This window comes from Thamnophis sirtalis, unplaced genomic scaffold, assembly GCF_051295495.1.
Source record: "Thamnophis sirtalis isolate CommonGarterSnake01/CBP01778 unplaced genomic scaffold, rThaSir2_p1.2 scaffold_17, whole genome shotgun sequence".
Classification (NCBI taxonomy): Eukaryota; Metazoa; Chordata; class Lepidosauria; order Squamata; family Natricidae; genus Thamnophis; species Thamnophis sirtalis.
This window is the reverse complement of record NW_028261397.1, coordinates 3,273,773-3,292,288: the sequence shown is the minus strand read 5'-3', so window position 1 is coordinate 3,292,288 and position 18,516 is coordinate 3,273,773. Positions and strand designations below refer to the sequence as shown.

Genomic DNA, 18,516 nt, shown 5'->3' with positions numbered 1-18,516 from the left:
AATGGGACCTTGTCGAAACGTCGCCAAGATACTCTCAATCTTACATGGGAAAAGACCCAAATACACCAAAACCTGCATACCTGTACCCGTGAAAATGTATGAAAATATATATATATGTATGCATGTATGTATTTCAGCTAATCCTTGACTTACGACCATGACTTGCGACCACCCAGGATTGATGTTGCACAGTGAGAAATTGGTTAAGTGAGTTTTGCCCCATTTCACGACCTTTCCGGCCACACTTGTGAAGTGAATCACTGCAGTTGTGAAGCTGGGAACGTGGCTGTTAAGCGAATCTGGATTCCCCATTGAGCTTGCTTGTCAGAAGGTGGCAAAAGGGGATCACCTGACCCCGGGGCGCTGCAACCGTCATATGTATGAATCAGTTGGCAATCATCTGAATGTAAATCGTGACAGTCAGGATGCTGCAATGGTCATAAATGTGAAAAATGGTCATGTCACTTTTTTCAGGGCTGTTGTAACTTTGAATTGTCACTAAACGAACTGTTGTAAGTCGAGGACTATCTGTAGTAGCGTGTCCTGTGGAGTAATCCCAAAGAGACAATAAAAAGCTAAGAAGGAAGCAAAAAGACTAGAAAATCTGTAGTAGCTTACGCAGCCAGTGGTCTTCTCCGTGGTACTTCCTTGATTGTTGTTCTCTGCTTCATGATTTGACTGGTGTTAATCCCCGCTTATCTGGGTTGCTAGAAAGGATCTGTTCCAGACTTTTGTTTGTTTCCTTCATGGCCTTTGATTGTCTCTTTTGAAATGGTGTGTAAATGTGGTTTATCTCTGTGTGTCTGTAGATGGCTGATGTGTCTGAATGCCAACCTTTCAGGATTCCCTAAAGTTTTTTTGCAACCTTCCAAGGGATATTTTTTTTAGATTACTCAAGGCTTTTGGTGACCTAGAGCCCATCATTTTGAGAGTGACATCTCCATCTTGAGACCAATCACAAAAATGGAAGATCTGATGCAATTTTAAGACTTTCTCTCCCTTCCCTGTACCCCGTTTCAGCATTTGGAAGGTTTACACACTTTGTTTGATGATGTACGTACCATCACATCAACGTAGACGCTTACAAATGCGTGGATAGTCGGTTTTTTTTTACACAGAATAGAATAACAGAGTTGGAAGGGACCTTGGAGGTCTTCTAGTCCAACCCCCTGCTCAATCAGACCTTAAGACAAATTGCTATCCAGCCTCTTAAAAGGCCTCCAGTGACGGAGCAACGCACAGCTTCTGAAGGCAAGTCATTCCACTGATGAATTGCTCTCATTGTCAGGAAATAAGGGATTCTCTATGAATCGAGAATGCTTTGCAGCTGTGGGTGACCTACCTCACTTCCTCGTATTTTTTCCCTCTGTAAAACTCGCTCTTTCGAAGAAGGTACAGCAGCACCAAGTCGCAGAGGAACGCCCCCTGGGTGGGTTGGATGGCAGAAACAATTCCATATGAATGAACAGAGCGGGAAATCCACTCTGCTAAGAGTAATTTTAAAAAAGGTTTCACATTTGCAGTTGCATGCTTATTCTAATGAGGGCTTTTTTATTGTCTTATTGTATTCTATTATTATGTGAATAGAATATAGAGAATTGAATGGAAGTAGGAATAAATAGAATAAAATGAAATACAATAGAATATAGAAGAAGGGAAGAGAACAGAAGAAAAAAGAATAGAATAGTAGAATATAGAAAACAAGAATAGAATAGAATAGAATAGAATAGAAGATAGAAGAGAAGAATAGAATAGAATAGAATATAGAAGAAAAGAATTGAATAGAACAGTATAAAGAAGAGAAGAATAGAATAAAATAGAATATATAATATAATTATATATTATATTATATTCTATAATAATATAGAATAGAATATAGAAGAGAATAGAATAGAATAAAATATAGAAAAGAATAATATAATATTAGAAAAAATAGAATAGACTATAGAAGAGAAGAATAGAAGAGAATAAAGAAGAGAAGAATAGAAGAGAATATAGAAGAGAAGAATAGAATATAGAATAGAATATAGAAGAATAGAATAGAACAATATAAAAGAGAAGAATAGGATAGGATATAGAATAGAATATAGAAAAATAGAATATTGGAATGAAGAGAATCGAATAGAGAAAAGAAGAGAAGACAGAAGAGAATAATAGAATAGAATATAGAAGAGAAGAAAAGAATTGAATAGCAGTATATAGAAGAGAAGAATAGAATAAAATAGAATATAGAATATAGAATAGAATATAGAAGAATAGTATAGAATAGAGTAATAGAATAAAATATAGAAAAGAATAATATAATATTAGAAAAAATAGAATAGAACAAGAAGAATAGAATAGAATATAGAAGAGAAGAATAGAAGAGAAGACTAGAATAGAACAGAATATAAAAGAGAAGAATAGGATAAGATAGGATATAGAATAGAATATAGAAAAATAGAATATTGGAATGAATAGAATTGAATAGAGAAGAGAAGATACAAGAGAATAATAGAAGATAGAATAGGATACAATAGAATATAGACTATAGAAGAGAATAATAGAATAGAATAGAAAATAGTAGAATAGAATATAGAAAATAATAGAACAGAACAGTAGAATAGAATATAGAATATAGAAGAGAAGAATAGAACAGAAGAATAGAATAGAACAGAACAGAATAGCAGAGTTGTAAGGGGCCTTGGAGATGATTATCCAATCTTCTTTTTAAAAAAGATTGGAGATTGGTGTTGGGGTGGGAGAGAGCGAAATATCTGCCTCTACCTAGGCTCGAACTCACAGCCTCCTGATTGTAAGGCAAGAGCTCCACCTCTAGCTCACCGCACCACTCCTAAGGACTGCCTGTAATCCAGCAATTGATTGCCTCCATCCCAAATGATCGACCTACCACTCCCATTAGCGCAAGACTGGATCCCACGTTGATTACCGTTGGGATGATGTTAAATTTCCCTGCCTGGGGGGGAAAAAAACAAAAAAAGGTGAATTTTGTGCACAGATTTTAAAGTTTATGCAGGTAGTCCTTGACTCACAACCACAATGGAGCCCAAAGCATTCTGTCGCTAAATGAGAAAGTCGTTAAGTGAGTTTTGCCCCATCTTGCAACCTTTCTTGCCACGGTGGTTAAGTGAATCACTGCAATTCTTCAGTGAACAACATGGCTTCCCCTATTGATTTTGCTCATCAGAAGGTCGCAAAAGGGGATCACGTGACCCCGAGACACCACAAACGTCATAAATGTGAGTCAGTTCCTAAGCGTCGGAAACAGTCGTAAGTGTGAAAAACAGAAGTCACTGTTTTCAGCGCCGTTGTAACTTCGAAATATCACTAAACTGTTGTAAGTCGAGGACTTCCTGCACTGGTTAGACCATTGTTTCTCAAAATGGGCCCCTTGAAGCCGCGTGGACGTCAACTCCCAGGATTCCCCAGTGGGATCTCTGACTTGGGAATTCTGGGAGTTGAAGTCCACGCGGCTTCAAGTGGCCAAGGTTGAGAAACAAGAGCTTAGAGCCTGGGTATCAAACCCGCTGCATCACGTTGCCGTCACGTGATATATCACAATGTTTTTCCCATTTGCAGAGCTGGGGTGGGCGTGGCCCAATGCGTGATGCATCCGGCATGTGGGCCGCCATTTTGACATCCCTGGCATTGAGCCTTGCACAATTCTCCCAACGGGACTCTTATTATTTAGAATAGAGAATAATTGTTCTGACCGAGGCTTCCCGAGAGCATGAAGCAAACTCCTGGTCCCGACAAAAACCCCTTTTATGAATTCAGTGCGAATTCTGCTCCTTCACATCCAGCAAAGTCTTTCGAGGGAGGATTTACGGTCACAGACCTCATCTGGCTTGGAGAGCTGCCAGGCCGATCTCTGCAGAACTTGGCAAGGAGCCTCTGAGAGTCACGAACCAATGAAGCGAACTAATGGTCTCCTGCAAACTCCACTCCCCTTTCGCTCCTCTTTTATGTCCTCTGGGAGGGGCCATTCACCGTCCACCTGTGGCCTTACTCCCAAGTCGACCCCTGTTCTTTAGCTGCTCCCTTCGTCTGGCAGGTCTGCGCATGCACACACTGGGAACAGGCTCCAGCTGTTCTTCTGCCTCACTGATGTCTGACTCCGAAGGCAGCTGATAACTGTCGGACGGCCCTGGCTTCCTCTCTGCCTCCGACACAGAGCCCTCATCCGAGCCTTCCCCAGACTCCAGGACTGGCCCAGGTTCCTCCCCAACCCTCCTCACTCTCCGAATCTGCTCCGCTGGCTGGCCACAACAATAATAGAGTTGGAAGGGACCTTGGAGGTCTTCTTGTCCAACCCCCTGCTCAAGCAGGAAACCATCATGAGAGCCTCACCTAATGGGATCTTGACCTGACATGATCTCCCCACATAAGACCCACTGACCGTACAAAGCCCTTATAAGCACAACACCGACATTCATATCCCCCAAATTCTGCTGATGATGTTACTTAGCCTGGTCACTAAACATTCAAAACTAAACCCACAAGCTCGGAGAACATACCTGTGCCTTCATCCCACCCGCGAGCTACACATATTCGCCACCTTCGCATATCTGTGGTTTTTTTTTCCCCAGTAGTGATTTGACCTCACCTTGCCGTTCACCATGATATCGAAACGGATCCCGTAAGCTTTGATCAGCGTTCGGAAATCGACATCCGCTGCGCTCCGGTAATACTTGGCAAACCTGAAAAGGAAATAAATCAGAAAATGTCATACGATTTAATTTTCCGAGCTAAAGAAAAATCTTTATTTTTCCCCTTCGGCTTTGTTGCTGTCTGATTATGGGCGGTCCTCAAGTTACAACGGTTCATTTAATGGCCGTTTGAAATTATAACACCACTGGAAAAAGTGACCTATGGCTGTTATTCACTCTTAACGTCCGTTGCAGCATCTCCATGGTCACAAATTTCAGACGCTTGGCAACTGGCATGTACTTATGACGGTTGCAGTGTCCTGTGTGTGTGTGTGTGTGACATGATCCCCTTTTACAACGTTCAGACGAGCAAAATCAGTGGGGTAGCCAGATGTGCTCAACACCCGTGTTCCTAACTTCACAACTGCAGTGATTCGCTTAGCAACTGTGGCAGGAAAGTTGTAAAATGTGGCAAAGCTCCCTCACTTAGCAATGGAAATTTGGGGTTCCATAGGGGTCGTAAGTCGAGGATTAACTCTAACGAAAGTCATTAATTTTATTGTTTATCACCTCTGTTACAAGAATGTCACGAGACTGCCTGCCTTCCCCTGGGAACGATCAGACGAGGCTTCATGGATCAGGGGTGAAATGCTACCAGTGTGCACCAGTGGTGGGTTCCGGATCCCGTCGCAACCGGCATGCTGCGACGGGGCAGGGCGTCCACCACATGCGCGTGCGCTGCGCATGCATGCGTGCGCCACCGCCCTCCGATGCTCCAGCTGCTTGGCGGAGCATCGCGCAGGCCCCGTATGCTGCATACACATATGCAAATGGCCCAGTTGGGTGAAATACCAGTAAAGCGGGCAGGTGGGCACCCAACAGGCATCAGTATGCCCGTACCAGGACGTACTGGCTGTAACCCACCACTGGTATGCATGAACTGGTAGGGATGATTGTCATCGGTTCTGCGAATCGATAGTAAAAAATGAAGCTTTCGAGGATCGTGCAGCTCAGCTTTCCCCCTGCTTTTTAGCAATAGCAATAGCAATAGCAGTTAGACTTATATACCGCTTCATAGGACTTTCAGCCCTCTCTAAGCGGTTTACAGAGTCAGCATATCGCCCCCAACAACAATCCGGGTCCTCATTTTACCCACCTCGGAAGGATGGAAGGCTGAGTCAACCCTGAGCCAGTGAGATTTGAACAGCCGAACTGCAGAACTGCAGTCAGCTGAAGTAGCCTGCAGTGCTGCATTTAACCACTGCGCCACCTTGGCTCATGCTTTTTAAAGCATGTTTTTCCTGCCAGTTTGGGCGAATAGTTAATTGGTGAACCAAAAGCAGAATATGACTGGCAGATTGAAAAAATTTATCGTGTTAATTCATGGATTGCAAGACAGAGACAATTACCAAGCGATATTGTAATCTACTTTGTTACCAGGAAAACAAGGAATGGAATATTACAAGCGACTTACGAAAGCAAATTACGGGTCGCAGGTACTGAAGGGAATTCCCCCTAAAATGTTGAGATCCAGAAATAGCAATAGCAGTAGACTTATATACCGCTTCATAGGGCTTTCAGGCCTCTCTAAGCGGTTTACAGAGAGTCAGCATATTGCCCCCAACAATCTGGGTCCTCATTTTACCCACCTCGGAAGGATGGAAGGCTGAGTCAACCCTGAGCCAGTGAGATTTGAACCGCTGACCTGCTGATCTAGCTGTAGCCTGCAGTGCTGCATTTAACCACTGCGCCACCTCGGGTCTAAGAAAGGATTATGCATTCCTAGTTGATGAATTTAGAAATCGCCAGATACAGTATAAATGGGAGGCTCCTGCAGGATTGGTGGTGAATTACTTAGAAGAAAGATATCGTCTTAATTCAGTTTGGAAGGCAAAAGTTTTTTTACAGTAATGTACTAAAGGCTGGATATACCCACCATCTCCAGGACAAATTAAAAAGAAGAATCAGAAAAATTAACAGGATGTGAGATAGTAAAAAAAGGTTGTATACTTAGGAGTTTATATTACAATTTTAAATGGGAAATTACATAAGTGTAATTATGAACCATTATGGCATAAAATATAGACAGAGATGAATAAACGGGAGAAATCATAATAGTCTTTGCTGGGAAGGGTAACAGTAGTAAAAATGAACGTTTTCTCAAGTTTTTATTTCTTCTTCAAATGATACCAATATTTTTAAAAAGTTGCAAATAAAAAGCGGGGGGAAGGGGGGAAGCTTCCAACAATCGCGCAGATCAGCTATAAGCCGCCCAATCATCGGAAGCTTCTTTTTGCTTTTTAAAATATTTTTCTCCCTGCCTATTTGCCCAAACCAGCAGGGAAAAAATGCTTTACAAAGTGAAAAAAAGATGACAATCAGCTATGCTGATCGTGGCAATCTTTTTTTCCACTTTTTAAAGATTTTTTTTTTACTATCTATTCACCCGAACTGGTATTAAAAAAAACGCTTTAAAGGGTGGGGGGGAAATGGTTCCCACGATCGCATGGCACACCTGACGGTTTTTTCCCACTTCTTAAAGCATTTTTTTTACTACCGGTTTGGGCGAATAGGTAGTTAGAAAGACTTTAAAAATTTAAAAAATGTTGGCCACGCCCACCCAGTCACATGACATTCCCCCCCACCAAGCCATGCCCACCAAGCGACACCCAGAGAACCGGTGGCAAAAAAAAATTACATTTCACCACTGTCATGGATGTGATGCCAGCCGCCGACCCCTCCAGCAGCCGAATCAGAGGAGGAAGAAGAGGGGTGAGTCAGGGACGGCATTAAGGCAACCTGAGAGCTCGGAGAGGGAAGAGGGGATCTGGCAGAGAGAGGGGGGCGGAGCCTGGGCCGTCCATCAGCCCTCAGATGGAGAGTCAACAGCCCCCAGGTCTGGAGGTGGCTGATGAGGAAGAGCTGCGTCCAGTGTCTGATGCGTGTATGCAAAGGAGAGGAGAGCAGTGGAAATCTATGGGCCGGTCCTTGGGACGGTTGCTAGCAAAGCCTCATCCTAGCTCTGCGGGATCAAAGACAGGGGGGGGCAGAGATGAATAGATGTGGCAGACAACTATTCATCTCCCTGCCGGATGGACTTGCTCGCCTGCGGGGAGAGAGAATTTTTTTTGCCGGGGCTGCCGGTAAAACAAAGGTGTCTTTTGAGTTCACTTCAGAGGGTTGGTAGTGTTTAGGGAGCAGAACATGTAGCTCAAGCTTATGCCTCTTGCAGCCATGCAAGGATTCCAAGCTAGGCCCTCACTTGACTCCTCCTTCCTTCCAGCCTGGCTGACCTGATCAATTAAATCCCATCCGGATTTGGCCAACGAAGTCATTTCAGAAAGACCGAACTGCCGAAGTGGCAGACTGAGGATGCTTTGGCCTCCTCCTCCTCCTCCTCCTCCTCCTCCTCCTCCTCCTCCTCCTCCTCCTCCTCCTCCTCCTCCTCCTCCTCCTCCTCCTCCTCCTTTACCTGAAGTTGTATCCAGAGGAGACAGACTTCTCCGCAGATTTGTTGTCTAGGCGACTGAACGAATAGTGAGGGTTACACTCTGACGGTTTTTTATCCAGGTTGCAATCCCATTCGATCTGGATGCCAATCACCCCGCCCTGGATTCAAAACAAAACAGAGGAAGGTTTTCTCCAGTTTTGGCAGAAGATCAGGAAACTGTTTTTCCTCAAAAACCAGGGGAGATTCACCAGACTTGGCATCCTAAATGCAGGTGGTCCTTGACTTACAACTGGTTGCATAACAATTCAAAGTTACAACAGACCCTCCCCCCCAATAGGTATTTATGACCTAGTAATGAAGTTCAGCTGAAAGCCAGCGAGGTGACTTTGGGCCAATCACCAGGAGACTGAGAGTTCTAGTTCCAACTTAGGCATGAAAGCCAATTGAGTGACTTTGGGCCAATCACCAGGAGACTGAGAGTTCTAGTTCCAACTTAGGCATGAAAGCCGGTTGAGTGACTTTGGGCCTATCACCAGGAGACTGAGAGTTCTAGTTCCAATTTAGGCATGAAAGCCAATTGAGTGACTTTCGGCCTATCACCAGGAGTCTGAGAGTTCTAGTTCCAACTTAGGCATGAAAGCCGGTTGAGTGACTTTCGGCCTATCACCAGGAGACTGAGAGTTCTAGTTCCAACTTGGGCATGAAAGCCAGTTGAGTGACTTTGGGCCAATCACCAGGAGACTGAGAGTTCTAGTTCCAACTTGGACATGAAAGCCAATTGAGTGACTTTGGGCCAATCACCAGGAGTCTGAGAGTTCTAGTTCCAACTTAGGCATGAAAGCCGATTGAGTGACTTTGGGCCAATCACCAGGAGTCTGAGAGTTCTAGTTCCAACTTAGACATGAAAGCCAGTTGAGTGACTTTGGGCCAATCACCAGGAGACTGAGAGTTCTAGTTCCAACTTGGGCATGAAAGCTGATTGGGTGACTTTGGGCCAATCGCCAGGAGGCGGTGAGTTCTAATCCACCTTAGGCATGAAAACCAGCTGGATGACTTTAGGCTAATTACCAGGAGCAGGTGAGTTTTAGTCCCACCTTAGGCGCGAGAATTGGCTGGATGACTTTGAGCCAATCCCCAAGAGATCACTTTATGACGGACCACCAGCTAAAAGGAAGAAGCAGACCCCCATTTTTTTTCCATACCTCTGATGCCATCTCCCGAAAATTGCTCCCAGCCCAGCTAACCAGTTTCCCCAGTGAGAAGATGGGGCAGTACGGCTGATCTTCTCCATAGCGACAATTTTTCAAATAAGCATCATTTTGGGTGTCGAGGACATTGGTTCTACATCAGACAGAAAGTGAGAAGGGCATTCAAAAATCACAGTGTCTCGTTATTGCAATGGAGCAGGGTAATCCTCACTTAACGACCATTCGGAAATATGACGGTGCTGAGAACAAATCACCAAGGCTGAAGGGTAAGCTGCTCCGGGTGAGTCCTCGACTTACAACTATTCATTTAGTGACCCTTCAAAGGTGCAATGCCACTGAAAAAAAGTGACCTACGTCCGTGTTTCACACTTACGACCGTTGCCTCGTGGTGACGTGATCAAAATTAAGATGCTTGGCAACTAGTTCATATTTATGACGGTTTCATTGTCCCGGGGGTCATGTCACCTTCTGACGAGCAAAATCAAGGGGAAATCCAGACTTCACTTAACAACCGTGTTAGTAATATAACAAATGCAATGATTCGCCTAACAACGGTGGCAACCGAAGTAGTTGAAATGGGCCAGACTCACTTAAATGTTTCACTTTGCAGCATAAACTTTGGGCTCGATTGTGGTCCTAACTCAAGGACTAGTTGTATCTATAAACAGGGAGCGAAATCCCTTCCCTTCTGGAACTGATGATATTACCTAGTTGGGTGGCGAAATGTCTGCAAGAAAACCACCAATTTTAGAGAGCACTAAGGACCCTGCAGTCCTCCTCCTCCTCCTCCTCCTCCCACCCTTCTTCTCTTCTCCACCCCCTCCTCCTCCTCCTCATTGCAAAGCCCACTACCTTCTAATATGATATTATAGCAATAGCAGTAGCAGTTAGACTTATATACCGCTTCATAGGGCTTTCAGCCCTCTCTAAGCGGTTTACAGAGTCAGCGTATTGCCCCCACAGTCTGGGTCCTCATTTCACCCACCTCGGAAGGATGGAAGGCTGAGTCAACCTTGAGCCGGTGAGATTTGAACCGCCGAACTGCAGATAACAGTCAGCTGAAGTGGCCTGCAGTGCTGCATTTAACCACTGCGCCACCTCGGCTATTACTGTTGTGGCCATGGGCCCCTCCAGCTGCCAAATCAGAGGAGGAGGTGGCATGGGAGTCAGGGACAGCATCAAGGTGGGAGCTCCGAGGGGGAAGAGGGAATGGAGCTGGCAGAGAGGTGGGGGGGGGGGAGGAACCTAGGCCGCCCGTCAGCCCTCAGATGGAGAGTCAACAGCCCCCAGGTCTGGAAGTGGCTGATGAGGAAGAGGAGGAACAGCTGGGTCCAGTAACTGACGTACAGACGGCAGAGGAGAGGAGAGCAGTAGAAATCTATGGGCCGGTCCTTGGGATGGATGTTACGGAAGCCCCACCCTAGCTCTGGGGATAAAAGGCAGGGGGCCGATCAAGAAATGTAAGGAAACAGCCAAGCAGAGAGAGCACAAAGAACCCCACAGTCCTCCTTTTACGACTGTTTTCCACGCCGTTGCCTCAGCCCCATGGTCATGGGATCAAAATTATTAGGACGCTTAGCAACTGGCGTGTACTTTATGACGGTTACAGCAGCCTCCGGGAGTCACGTAATTCCCTTTTGCGACCTTCTGACAAGCAGACTCAATGAGAGTTGCCAGATTCGCTTAACAACCATGTGACTGACTCAACGACGGCAAGAAATTTCGCGAAAGCAGGGCAAAACTCCTTTAGCCACTGTCTTGCTTAGCAATGGAATTTTGGGACCCAACTGTGGTCGTAAATTGAGAATTATCTGCATCGGACTTTTTAAAATAGGAACGCTTGGTCTGGTGGGCACATTGTTCTGTTTTCATGTATCTACTGTTTTCATCATTTTAATGTTTTATGCTGCTGCCTCGGGTCTTAGGGAGTTAAATTTAATTTAAAAAAAATAAGTTAAATAAGTTAATAAGCTCTATTTATTTATTTGTTATTTGTTTGTTTGTTTGTTTGTTTGTTTATTAGACTTATATACTGCCTTCATAGGGCTTTCAGCCCTCTCTAAGCAGTTTACAGATTTTTTTAGCAAATTGAGTCAGCAACTTGCCCCCACAGTCTGGGTCCTCATTTCACCCATCTCGGAAGGATGGAAGGCTGAGTCGACCTTGAGCCAGTGAGATTTGAACCGCTGAACTGCAGATCACAGTCAGCTGAAGTGGCCTGCAGTACTGCAACCCTAACCACTGCGCCACCTCAGCTCTTCTGAAATTTAGAATTTCAGTCTTGTATCAGCACTTAAATCTGACATCTTGGAAAAGCTGTTTATTGTTCCTTTCCTTTTCGTAATCCCCTCTCTCACAAATTTTGATCTACGTATCCACAGAGCCCTTTTCTGGTTCCCCCCCTCCCCTCCACACACACACTTCTTCCAAAATTTGGCAACTTGTTCCTGCTGGCAGAATATTTCTTAGAATGGTGTCAAAAACGATGAAAAGAAAAAAAAAAAGAAGAAGGAAAAAACTTACTTGGAAAAGTTAAACTTGGGGAAACGGATGGTGTTCTTGATGTAAACCGTGAAATTCTCCGCATCGATCAGAAGAGCTGATCTTAAAAATCAATAAATAGGTCGATTAACTGAATTCTTTCAGAATGGAATTGAATTGAATTTTAGAGTCGAATGATTATTCTCTGGGAATAGAATAGAATTAAGAATAGAGTAGAGAATGGAATGGAATAAATTTAGAATAGAATAGAAATAAGAATAGAATAGAAATAAGAATAGAATAGAAATAAGAATAGAATAGAAATAAGAATAGAATAGAAATAAGAATAGAATAGAAATAAGAATAGAATAGAGTAGGATAGGATAGATAGAATAGAATAGAAAAAAATAGAATAGAATAGAATAGAAATAAAAATAGAATAGAGTAGGATAGGATAGAATAGAATAGAAAAAAGAAATAAGAATAGAGTAGAGTAGAGTAGGGAATGGAATAAATTTAGAATAGAATAGAAATAAGAATAGAATAGAAATAAGAATAGAAATAAGAATAGAATAGAAATAAGAATAGAATAGAAATAAGAATAGAATAGAAATAAGAATAGAATAGAAATAAGAATAGAATAGAAATAAGAATAGAATAGAAATAAGAATAGAATAGAAATAAGAATAGAATAGAAATAAGAATAGAATAGAAATAAGAATAGAATAGAAATAAGAATAGAATAGAAATAAGAATAGAATAGAGTAGGGTAGGATAGAATAGAATAGAAAGAAATAAAAATAGAATAGAGTAGGATAGGATAGAATAGAATAGAAAAAAGAAATAAGAATAGAGTAGAGTAGAGTAGGGAATGGAATAAATTTAGAATAGAATAGAAATAAGAATAGAAGAGAGTAGAGTAGGATAGAATAGAATAGAAAGAAATAAGAATAGAATAGAATTAGAAAAAAGAAATAAGAATAGAATAGAGTAGGGAATGGAATAAATTTAGAATATAACAGAATTCAAAATACTGTAGAATAGAATAAAATTTGAAATAGAATAGAAATAATAGACTAGAAATAAGAGTAGAAATAAGAATTGCCTCCTGAAAAAGCACCTTTGACCACCGGAGGTTTCCATATCACGGTGGAATTAGGGGGGGCAGAGAGGTTGGGCTCCCCTTAACTTCAAGTATAAGGTTGGCGTGCCATTTCTCATAGATGCTTTAGCTTGAATTCTATACTGAGTAAGAAAGGGGTTGAGTAGATGACCTCAAGGGACCCTCCCAATTCTAGCCTTCAGGGCCTCAGCTTCTATGGAAAAGTTGTTTTGTTGTTGTTGTTGAACTCACTTGGTTCTGTCTTTCTTCTCCACCGGGCACCAAGCGAGGATTTCACATGTCCCACTGATATTATTCCCCACTTTTATACACCGTCCGGTCTTGATACCTATAGGAGCAAAGAAACAGATTAGAAAAATAGCAATAGCAATAGCAGTTAGACTTATCTACCGCTTCATAGAGCTTTCAGCCCTCTCTAAGCGGTTTACAGAGCCAGCATATCGCCCCCACAGTCTGGGTCCTCGTTTCACCCACCTCGGAAGGATGGAAGGCTGAGTCAACCTTGAGCCGGTGAGATTTGAACCGCTGAACTGCAGATAACAGTCAGCTGAAGTGGCCTGCAGTACTGCACCCTAACCACTGCGCCACCTCGGCTCTAAAATGTCATCCAGGTTATAATTTTGTGAATCCCTGAAATAATTTTCAGGGGGGGGCTCGGTAGGAGGAGAGATAACAGCCGGCACGGTGGTGGATAGGTCAAAAAAGTCAAGATGGCGGTTGCAGCCAAACACACTACGCACAGCAAATGAGTGGAGTTGTAAACTCTCCTTTGCAAACTCCGTTTTGAGAGGTTTTTTTTACCTCCCCTGCATATACCATCAGTCCTCAACTTACAACAGTTTGTTTAGTGACTGTTCGAAGTTACAACAGCACTGAAAAAAGGTGACTGATGACTGTTTTTCACACTTACGACTGTTGTGGCATCCCCGTGGTCCTGTGATCAAAATTCAGACGCTCGGCAACTGACTCGCATTCATGACGGTCGCAGAGGCCCCGGGGTCACACGATCCCCTTTTGCGACGTTCTGGCAAGCAAAGTCCATGGGGAGGCCAGATTCACTTAACAACGGTGTGTAGTTAAAAACTACCGCGATTCATTGAACAGCTACAGCGCGAAAACGGAGCGAAACTCATTCTTCACATATGTCTCGCTCAGCAACAAGAATTTTGAGCTCAATGGTGGTCCTTTTTAGAGAGTCGTTGAGGCCACTTGGGTATTTATCTCTGTCCTCAGGGTCACCTGAGTGGTGCAAATGGGTGTGGAACCTTCTTGGAACTGCTGAAGACTGTGTTGTGACCCTGAGAACACAGAGAAACCTCCAAGTGGCCTCAACAACCCTCTAATGGATGCAAATGACCAGCGGTCTGCAAGGAGTGTAAATCCTTCCGTTCCCCACCATCCAGTCAGAACTGAAGAAGCTTCTTTGGTGAGAAGTGAAACATTTTCAAAGGAAAAACCAGAAAGTCCAGTTGTCTCTTGAAAAAAAAAAAAGCACCTTTGGGACATCTAGATTAGGGTTTTAATGTTTTATTTCTTACGTCTTTATCGCCTGGCACTCTCCTCTTCTTCCCACCTTTGCAAAGTCAGTTTAAGGGTTTAAGGGTTTATTAAACTTGTATGCCGCCCTATTCCCAGAGGGACTCAGGGCGGCTAACAAACCAAGGGGAAGGGAACAATACAAGAACAAACAAAACGAGAAACAAATTAGAAAGACCAGTTTTAAAAAAAAAAAACAGTCACAACAATTCGAGTGGACCTGGGAACTCATCAGCCCCAGGCTTGCTGGAACAGCCAGGTCTTGACGGCTTTGCGGAAAGCCTGAAGGGTGGTGAGGGTCCGAATCTCCACAGGGAGCTCGTTCCAGAGGGCCGGAGCAGCCACAGAGAAGGCTCTCCTCCGAGTAGTCAACAGTCGACATTGGCCGGCGGATGGAATTCGGAGGAGGCCTAATCTGTGGGATCTAATGGGTCTATGGGAGGTAATTGGCAGGAGGATTTTCCCCTTTGTTTAAAAAAAAAGGGTTATTTGAAAAAAATGCCAAGAAGAACAATTAGCCTCCCTTCATCCTATAATTAGCAAAATAGGGATGACTTATTATCTCTAGGGGAATTAAGAGCTCTGTTGCACAGAGGGATTTCAAACACTTTGTCCTTGCTTTTTGCAGTACTTGATTTTAATTAATTACGTTAGTGAGAGGCCCCATTTGATTTTTTTTTTAAACAGATTTCTCTGGGGTTTTTAATCTTGTTACAAAAGGATTTATTTCTCCTCTCCACTTGCCATGAAGTGGTATTGTTCCCTTTGATGTTTTAATCCTGCGTACCTAAGCTGTTGTGCTGAATGCAGTTAAGTGAGATTTTAGGGATATTCCTTGACTTATGACTCAACAATTATAGGTGCTTAAGTGAAACATTTGTTAAATGAGTTTTGCCCTATTTTAAAACCTTTCTTGCCACAGTTGTTAAGAGAATCACCACAGTTGTTAAGTTAGAAGTACGGTTGTTAAGTGGATCTGGCTTCCCCATTGACCTTGGCTTATTAGAAGGTCGCAAAACAGGATCACACGCCCCCCCGGGGGGGCACGGTAACCGTCGTAAATACGAGTGAGTTGCCAAACCTCTGAATTTTGATCATGTGACCATGGGGTTGCTAAAATGGTTGTGTGAAAAAGGGCCGTAAACAATGTTCCCTCTAAGCTGCACACTTGCGCGGCCGCGCACATAACAAGAAAACACTTGGGAAGGACGGGTTAGGTGGAGAAATATGTCAAATGCAGTCTGAACATGGCTGACTCTGAAATGAATGATCATTGACAGAATAAATCTCTATCAGTCAATTTCAAAAGCCAACTTGACCTGAGGTTAGATTAAATTCTGCGAAGAGACCTATAATATTATTAAACATCAACATCTGGCTATCCCCAGCTACCTGGGAAAGGACTGGACAGGTGGACAAAAATACCAAATTCAGCCTGGCTGACTACGCAGTGAAACATTCCCATTATAATAAATTACCATCAGTCAATTGCAAAATGCAGATTGGCTTGGAATAATTCTGGAGCAAGGACTATAATATTACTAGTCGGATACCCGTGCTCCACTATGAAACTATATAATCGGGCTCCTCTCCCCTCCCCTTCTCTCCCTCAAGCTTGCTCCACAGAAGCCTCTCCTTTCCCCTTCTCTCCCTCAGGCTTGCCCCTCAGAAGCCTCTCCTCTCCCCTTCTCTCCCTCAGGCTTGCTCCACAGAAGCCTCTCCTCTCCCCTTCTCTCCCTCAGGCTTGCCCCTCAGAGGCCTCTCCTCTCCCTTTCTCTCCCACAGGCTTGCTCCTCAGAGGCCTCTCCTCTCCCTTTCTCTCCCTCAGGCTTGCCCCTCAGAGGCCTCTCCTCTCCCTTTCTCTCCCTCAGGCTTGCTCCTCAGAGGCCTCTCCTCTCCCTTTCTCTCCCTCAGGCTTGCTCCTCAGAGGCCTCTCCTCTCCCTTTCTCTCCCTCAGGCTTGCCCCCTCAGAAGCCTCTCCTCTCCCCTTCTCTCCCTCAGGCTAGCCCCTCAGAAGCTTCTCCTTTCCCCTTCTCTCCCACAGGCTTGCCCTCAGAAGCCTCTCCTCTCCCCTTCTCTCTCTCAGGCTTGCCCCTCAGAAGCCTCTCCTCTCCCCTTCTCTCCCTCAGGCTTGCTCCTCAGAAGCCTCTCCTTTCCCCTTCTCTCCCTCAGGCTTGCTCCACAGAAGCCTCTCCTCTCCCCTTCTCTCCCTCAGGCTTGCTCCACAGAAGCCTCTCCTCTCCCCTTCTCTCCCTCAGGCTTGCTCCACAGAGGCCTCTCCCCTTCTCTCCCTCAGGCTTGCCCTTCAGAAGCCTCTCCTCTCCGCTTCTCTCCCTCAGACTTGCCCCTCAGAAGCCTCTCCTCTCCCCTTCTCTCCCTCAGGCTTGCTCCTCAGAAGCCTCTCCTCTCCCCTTCTCTCCCTCAGGCTTGCTCCTCAGAAGCCTCTCCTCTCCCCTTCTCTCCCTCAGGCTTGCTCCTCAGAAGCCTCTCCTCTCCCCTTCTCTCCCTCAGGCTTGCTCCTCAGAAGCCTCTCCTCTCCCCTTCTCTCTCTCAGGCTTGCCCCTCAGAAGCCTCTCCTCTCCCCTTCTCTCCCTCAGGCTTGCTCCTCAGAAGCCTCTCCTCTCCCCTTCTCTCCCTCAGGCTTGCTCCTCAGAAGCCTCTCCTCTCCCCTTCTCTCCCTCAGGCTTGCTCCTCAGAGGCCTCTCCTCTCCCTTTCTCTCCCTCAGGCTTGCCCCACAGAGGCCTCTCCTATCTTATCCCCATCTCTCCGTCAGTCTAACTCCTTAGCATCAGAGCATTTCTCAGATGGGGAGGGGGAAGTAGAACGTCTAAGCTCCCAGCCCGCAGGCCAGATGAGTCACGCGCTGGCCACACTCCCACACCCAAGTGGCAGTTGGAACAGAGTTCTTTTCAGGTAGGGAGGGGGAATAGAACGTCTAACTCCTTAGCATCAGAGTGTGTTAATCCAGATATATATATAAATACGTATAAGAAATACTGATGATCGGACGGTCATTTAGAAAAATTCTTTCTTAGCGAGCACCTAGAAGCCAAGATGAACATACATGCCAAATTTAAAGTTTGTAGGCTTTATGGTTCTGGAGATTTGGTGATGCACCTTTGCCTATCCTAAGTCCTTGGGAAGGACTCAGGGAGTAGATAAAAATGCCATATCCAATCTCTCTGAAATAATATTTAATAGCAAATATATACCGTTGCCGGCTATCACGGCTTCTCCCCGGGGACAGTCATTGTCGCGGTAACACAAGGCATCTGGAATACTCGGGTTCTAGAAGAATCAGAAAAGACAAAATCTTCCTTTTACAGGCTTAAAGAACTCAAGGCTGGAAGTCAAGAGGAATTCTTCCAGGATCATATTTTAAGCTGTTCAAGATACAGGGGAGAATGGGATATAAGTCTGACCCTGATGTAGCTGCCTTCTTCTCTAATGAGAAACACTAAAGAAACTCAGTTTGTTTGGCTCAGGGTTTTTAAAGCTTCGACACTTTTAAGATAAGTAGACTCCAATTCCCAGAATTCCTCCGCTGTCAATGCCCTCTCTGTCTCTCTCTCTCCATCTCTGTGTCTCCCTCCCTCGCTCTCTCTCTCTCTCTCTCATATATTTATCCACCTATCTATCTATCTAGAGGTGCGTCACCAATTTTTTTACTACTGGTTTGGGCTCGCTCCCGTGCGTACGAGCATAGAAGTGTCCAGGCAGGTGGGTGGAGCCTCCTGCTGCCGCTACTACTGATTCACCTGATCTGGGTGGAACAAGGAGCTACCTACCTACCTACCTACCTACCTACCTACCTACCTACCCACCCACCCACCCACCCACCCACCCACCCACCCATCCATCCATCCATCCATCCATCCATCCATCCATCCATCCATCCATCTAGCTACTATTTATCTATTGTTCTGGTCCAAGCATACGGTTGCTGTTCCCAGACAGATAAGCTTTACGCAAGTAACTTAAACAGTGGCCTTCTCATGTGGTTTGTCCTCAACCCGTAAGGCAACGTGGAAATGCTCTTTGCCCCTCTTCTCTAGGCGTTTCATGTC

General features: G+C 44.6%; 1 protein-coding gene across 2 annotated transcripts in view; it reads right to left on the bottom strand.

Moving 5' to 3' along the window:
* Window positions 1–18,516, bottom strand: part of P2RX5 (purinergic receptor P2X 5) — a 35,738-nt gene that overhangs the window by 2,747 nt on the left and 14,475 nt on the right. The window contains exons 4-11 of one of the 2 annotated variants that reach the window (XM_087702879.1): window positions 17,662–17,737; window positions 13,144–13,240; window positions 11,832–11,912; window positions 9,303–9,441; window positions 8,122–8,258; window positions 4,607–4,700; window positions 2,891–2,956; window positions 1,343–1,425 (exon numbers count right to left, since the gene is read on the bottom strand). In XM_087702879.1, coding sequence (XP_087559005.1) covers window positions 1,343–1,425; window positions 2,891–2,956; window positions 4,607–4,700; window positions 8,122–8,258; window positions 9,303–9,441; window positions 11,832–11,912; window positions 13,144–13,240; window positions 17,662–17,737 — 773 coding nt within the window. Of the gene's footprint in view, window positions 1–1,338; window positions 1,426–2,890; window positions 2,957–4,606; window positions 4,701–8,121; window positions 8,259–9,302; window positions 9,442–11,831; window positions 11,913–13,143; window positions 13,241–17,661; window positions 17,738–18,516 lie in introns of those variants that run through there. The other variant, XM_087702880.1, reaches the window with a different exon arrangement.